At 40.1% G+C, this 5,780-nt stretch overlaps 1 protein-coding gene across 1 annotated transcript in view; it reads left to right on the top strand.

Annotated features, from left to right (window-relative positions):
* col6a1 (collagen, type VI, alpha 1) overlaps positions 1-5,780 on the top strand; it is a gene marked incomplete in the record, with an annotated part of 37,844 nt that overhangs the window by 10,417 nt on the left and 21,647 nt on the right. Inside the window, 10 exon segments of the mRNA XM_014008972.1 lie at positions 306-332; positions 444-488; positions 578-631; positions 3,695-3,757; positions 3,842-3,904; positions 3,978-4,031; positions 4,124-4,159; positions 4,249-4,311; positions 4,517-4,579; positions 5,408-5,470. Of these exon segments, the coding sequence (XP_013864426.1) occupies positions 306-332; positions 444-488; positions 578-631; positions 3,695-3,757; positions 3,842-3,904; positions 3,978-4,031; positions 4,124-4,159; positions 4,249-4,311; positions 4,517-4,579; positions 5,408-5,470 (531 nt within the window).

Genomic DNA, 5,780 nt, shown 5'->3' on the forward strand with positions numbered 1-5,780 from the left:
AATGAGTTTAAGTCTCTGTTAAAAACTCATCTGTTTAAACAGGCATTTGAGTCTGAAGAGCGTGATCACTAGACCAGCCTTTGCTGTTTTGTTTGATTTTATTGTTCATTTTATTACTGTACTTTGTTCATTGTTTTTATTTTATGCTCCTGTACAGCACTTTGGTTTTTATTGTGCTTTATAAATAAACGATGATGATGATGATGATGATGATGAAGATTAGATCCAAAATGTCTCCAGTCCTACAATATTCAGATTATGTTCTGTTCTGTAAAATTCATAGTGTGCATTTTGTTTTTCTGCAGGGTGAAAGAGGACACAAAGGCTTCAAGGTGAGAGCTAATTTCTACTGTAATTTTGGTTATAAATCTTAGATTTGTTTATTGTCTGTTTTTTTGGATGACATCCTCTGATGTCTGTTTTGTTCATCTGTTTCTCCTCAGGGGGACAAAGGTCAAAGAGGGATGGATGGAACCGATGGACGCAAGGTGAGACAGACACAAACCGTGCAGATTCTGCTTTTTGTGTCTCCGATGGATGTGCTTCAGCTCGTGTTTCTGATCCGTCTTCTCTGTAGGGTGAATCTGGTTTCCCCGGACTTTCAGGCTGCAAAGGTTCTCCTGGATCTGATGTGAGTTTTACTTCAGACCCGAGCTCCACTCATTAATGTCACATTCCACACAGTTTGAAAAAATTCACAGTTATTAGCATGTCACCCATATCAGCTGGCAAATGAAGAGACTTCCTGTCCTGCCTCTGCTCCAGAGAAGATTAACTTGTATTTAACGCTTTAGCTCAGGGAGTTTTGATTTAAATAATTTATGAACATAAATTTTACTGTGCCTTTTTAACTAAATGCTTTTTAATGGGATTATTTTGGAGCTATCACAATAAGAGTGAAGGCAGTAATTTAGTTCAACTAAAAGAAGCTGATTGATGAATAAATGTTTGTATAGAAATTATCAGTCAAACCAATAGTTCAGCYTTTTTGAAGTGGGTTTTTGTTGAAAGGTATAAAAAATATTATAGCTTTACTTGTCATAGATAGCTCTTTGAARGACCTCAGTTGAAAAATATAGYCTGTAATCTGAGGGGATTAAAGCTAACACATTACAGTTAAGCCAAGCGCAGCATGGATTGCTGCTGTTTTTAAACAACTTCATTCTCACAAGGATTCATTGCGGTTTGTTCTCGCACTATTTAGTCAACTTTTACTCCAATGTCAATGTGCTGTAGCCTTCCACAAATATTTACATAGATTTTTAATGACTTTGAGGGGTTGATTTGTGCTTTTCTTACTTCCCAACTGGTTTATTCTACCTTTTGGTGTGGGCCAAGCTGACCTCACCACTGCAGCCGGACAGAACAGAACACTGCAGCTCGTCTCTTCAAACGAACACAACAGTGTGAACATACAGTATCTCCCCAGTGCTGGCTTCCCTCCACTGGCTCCCTGRCTGTTTTTGCATCATTTTTCAAGTTTTCTTGCTGCCCTATAAAACGTTAAATGAGCAGACTCCAGTGTATCTGTCTGATCTCCTGCAGCTTTATGTGCTTTTGACTCTAATGAAAACGTCTCGAGGTCCAGGCTGGTCCACAGAGGTGATCGTGTTTTATCTGTAGCTCCTAAACTGTGGAACAATTAGACAGACTTCAACTCTCAACGTGTTTAAATCTCATCTTTAACAACGTTTGTGACTTTTGATGAACTGGCTTTTATAAAGCACGAGAGCTTTTTCCAATTGGAAAATTATTTTTATTCAAATTCTTTGGTTATTTGCAGGAGCAAAGGTTCGAGGCACTTCCTTTAGGAATGTTGTACCACTTTTGACAAAATAACCATGTTATGCACATTTGACAGTGGTGTAAAGGAGTTTAAATTAGAACGCACATGAAGTATTGACTCTTTCTATTGACTATTTTAGACTGAAGCTGTCGCTTTTCCAAGGTTCCAGCTGCGTCCGGTTTTGACACGTCGGGTACACCCCTTGCGTCAGTTATTGACGAGATGGGGCAGAATCCATTGTCATAATTTCAGAAAGTGTAGAAAATGCAACAAAAAAAACTAACCGTTCCAAAGCCTGACATTACCTTTATTCACTCTAGACATCCTGTCCCTGACCCTAGTACCTAAAATTAACCATCAACCCRGATCCCTAAAATTAACCATTTTTAGAAAGTGTAGGAAATTCACATTAACTATGTGTCCCAAACCCTAAAATGACCTAATGTGCACCCTAGACATCCTATCCCTGACCCCACTACCTAAAATTACCCATGAACACTGATCCCTAATATTAACCACGGACCCCAACRCAAAGACCCCTATGTTTTGCGTCCTGACTCATCAAAACCGGACGCCCAGGGAACCCGGAAATGCCTGGTGCGTCAATAACTGACGCGAAGGGGTTACGTGATGCGTTAAAATAAAACGCAGAGGGAACCTTGGAAAATCGTCAATATGTGACGAGTTGGGAGTGAGAKTGTGTTAGCTTATCAGTTACAACTTTTATTTCTCCAAACAAAGTTCATTCAAAGAGCTATCTGCAACAGGTATTAAATAACAACTCTTCATAACCTTTTCTAAGAACTCCATTTCAGAAGATCTGAACATTTTTTTAGAATAATTTGGAAAATAAGATTTTTTCTTCCCTCTTGCTTTCTGTCATTTCATGTATTTATAAATTGTGTTTAGTTTTTTATTGTATATAGATTTTTTATGAGTGAATAAATCAAATTAATTAAAATAAATTGTTAAGTCTTAACCAGGGGTGCCCAAATATTTTCCCCGAGAGGGCCAAAATGAAAATCTATCCATGGCTGTGTGCCAATTGCAGTAATTTAATACATGAAATATAAATACTTTTTTAAGTAAAGTCCTTTATTTTTAATGATTAAGCTGTGCAATGGCCCTCTTTTGTTTTAGTCTGTGCACTTGGTTAAAGTCTGCCATACGCTCAAGTAGCAAAGGCTCATGGGACATTTTATAAATTGATAAAAATATGAGTTTTTGTGGCCTTATAAAGTGTGCAAATCTACATGTGGGGTTAAATCTGATCTAAATATTTCTTGTTGTCATTTCATGTTTCATGTTTAATCCTAATAAAGCAAAGATAAATTTCGCGCCATGACTGAAAACTACCTTCACCACAGCCCTTTATATAATCATTTGACCAATGGAAACACTGTGTTTCTACATAGGATAACAGGTTACAACCTTGTAACTTTGGCAACTGTTGGTGGGCCAAACCAAATGGCTTGGCGGGCCAAATTTGGCCCGTGGGCCCCTCTTTGGGCTCCTCTGGTCTTAACCTTTTGTGACATGAACAGGTTGGAAGGAGAGCAAAACACAGACAATTAAATATGTTTGTGACATCCAGTCAAGCCACTTCCATATCCTCCTGAGGCTCCTGCTTTTTTGTTTACAAATGAGCCGTTAGCCACAGTTGCTGGTTTAGGAATGCAGCAGGTCGGCATCACACCCCGTGTCTGAATCCCAGGGAACAGGCACACGTGGGGCCTTCGGCTCTTTAATCACAGCTTTGTTTAAATTCCCTGCTGTCGGACTGTTTAAATAAAGCCATATTCATACTGCAAGCAAAATCACACATGAACTTATATGAGCATGTAAGAACAGCAGATTGTTTTGGCTTCAGCTGCTTGTGATCATTATGCACTGAAAATGTCTCTGCAGGGTCTGCAGGGAGAGGGRGGACCCAAGGGGGACCCCGGCCCTTATGGAAAGAAAGGAGAAAAGGTAAGATAGAAAGTCTTGTGACTTAWAAAGGTCTTACATTTCTTGTTGGGGGATGTTTTAAAGCTCTATGCTCTTTGTTTTTAGGGAGACCTTGGGAAAAATGGTGAACCGGGACGTCCTGGAAACTATGGGCCCCTGGGCCCTCGGGTACGCAAAYAGAAATTAGACAAAAGACAGAGCAGGTGCTGTTATGTGTATTTACCGGTCTGTGTTGTGACAGGGTGATCCGGGCCCTCGTGGACCTAATGGAGACAAAGGCGAGCGCGGTGATGATGTATGTGAAAACTCTTCTGGACAACAGAAAAATTAAAAATCCCACGACTTGTAAAAACACTTTTTCAAATCCTGTATARGTGTGTGTTTCAGGGACCATCTGGAGCAGACGGGACTCCTGGCGAGAGAGTGAATAGAACAATACTGACTTTTAAATTTGTGTGTTTGTGAGATAGAACTGCCAAAGTATGTGCTAACATCTCTGACATCCTTTACAGGGAAAAGTTGGGGAGAAGGGCGAGCAAGGGTCCCGTGGAAATAGAGGCCCAAGAGGAGAACCTGTAAGTGAGAATAAAGACGACGATTCCAGCTTCTCTTCCTAAGAAATTCATGGGAAAAGCAGTTTGGCTCATCCCACCGCCACACTGACCTTAATGGAACTCATAGTATTTGTGCTCCTCYTGTGCTGATCTAACTCTGGTTAAATCTTGGCTCGACATGTTTTACTTGCTACCCTTGACTCATTTGTTCTCTTTTTCTTGTCAGGGGGACCCTGGAAGCCGTGGAGAGCAGGGGAGGGAGGGGTCAACTGGTGCCAATGGAGACCCTGTAAGAAAAAACAGCCCCACACACTCACAAACAGACACACAAACAGGAGCTGCACGCACTGTTTATGACACCGTCTCTGTAAACCACCCGTCATTTCCTTCTGTCTATTTTCTTCCACTTGGTGATGGGAGTTTCTTTGCTCGAGCGTTTGTGCATCCATATTTCATGTTGAAGGGAAGCACATCGAGCCGACGCTTTAGCAGAGGCAGATTTGGCTGTTGCCCCAGAGTGCTGCCCACCCCTCCTTCCTAAATCTCCCCGCTCTCATTCTCAGCGTTCACTCCTCCTCAGAGCACTCACTCTTTCCCCTCTGACTCAGTTCTTCTCTCCACCTGCTCGAGCCAAAGCCTCAGTTTGGGTTTCTTAATGAGGCACCAGGCAGTGTTGTAATAATAATACATTACAGGCGTTAGCGACGGTAACCTCCGTGATGTCAGAACTTTTCAATGGTTCTTTTGTGCTTTGGACCAAGCTTTTTTCATCAGTAAGGACCGGGCAGCAGAGTAACTTTAAAAATATGGAATCTCTGACTGACTGGACTGATGTCTTAATCTGTTAAAAATAGCAAATACATTGACTATGCTCATCTTATTAACTTTATTATAAGAAAAAAACCTAATTGGAGCCACTCTTATTAAATGTAATAAATATTTTCAAAGATGCGCGCATATTACTGTATTTGCAGTTGTATTTTTCACTCAAGCTATGATGCTATTAGAAAAAAAAAATTTTTAAAAGTTGAATGTTTGTTTTTGGCGTGTTATGATGTACTTTTTCATTTTTATTTGTTCAGTGTTTTAGCTGTGCTTCATTAACTGTTTTTTCCAGGGTGAGCCCGGCAAGCCTGGCCCCCCTGGCTACAGAGGAGACGAAGGTTCGCTGGGAGCTGAGGTGAGTCCAGAAAGAGCAATTTATAATAAAACGTTCAAAATCTCCAAGGACCAAAAACATGTTTTCTAATTATTCAGTTAAAACAATGATCTCATTTAAATGGACGGTTCGGGGGGGMTTAAAGCGGGGTTCTTTAAGGGTATGAAGAATTAATTTCCTACCTGTTGCAGCTTTTTGTACAACTCTAGTTTAAAAATTACAGTTCTGACCAGACTCATGAGCAGATCAATCTGGTCAGAATTAAACTGTTTTCCTCTAAACTGAAGTCATAATAATAATAATAATAATAATAATAATTATTATTATTATT

Source organism: Austrofundulus limnaeus, unplaced genomic scaffold (genome assembly GCF_001266775.1).
Source record: "Austrofundulus limnaeus strain Quisiro unplaced genomic scaffold, Austrofundulus_limnaeus-1.0 Scaffold54, whole genome shotgun sequence".
Taxonomy (NCBI): domain Eukaryota; kingdom Metazoa; phylum Chordata; class Actinopteri; order Cyprinodontiformes; family Rivulidae; genus Austrofundulus; species Austrofundulus limnaeus.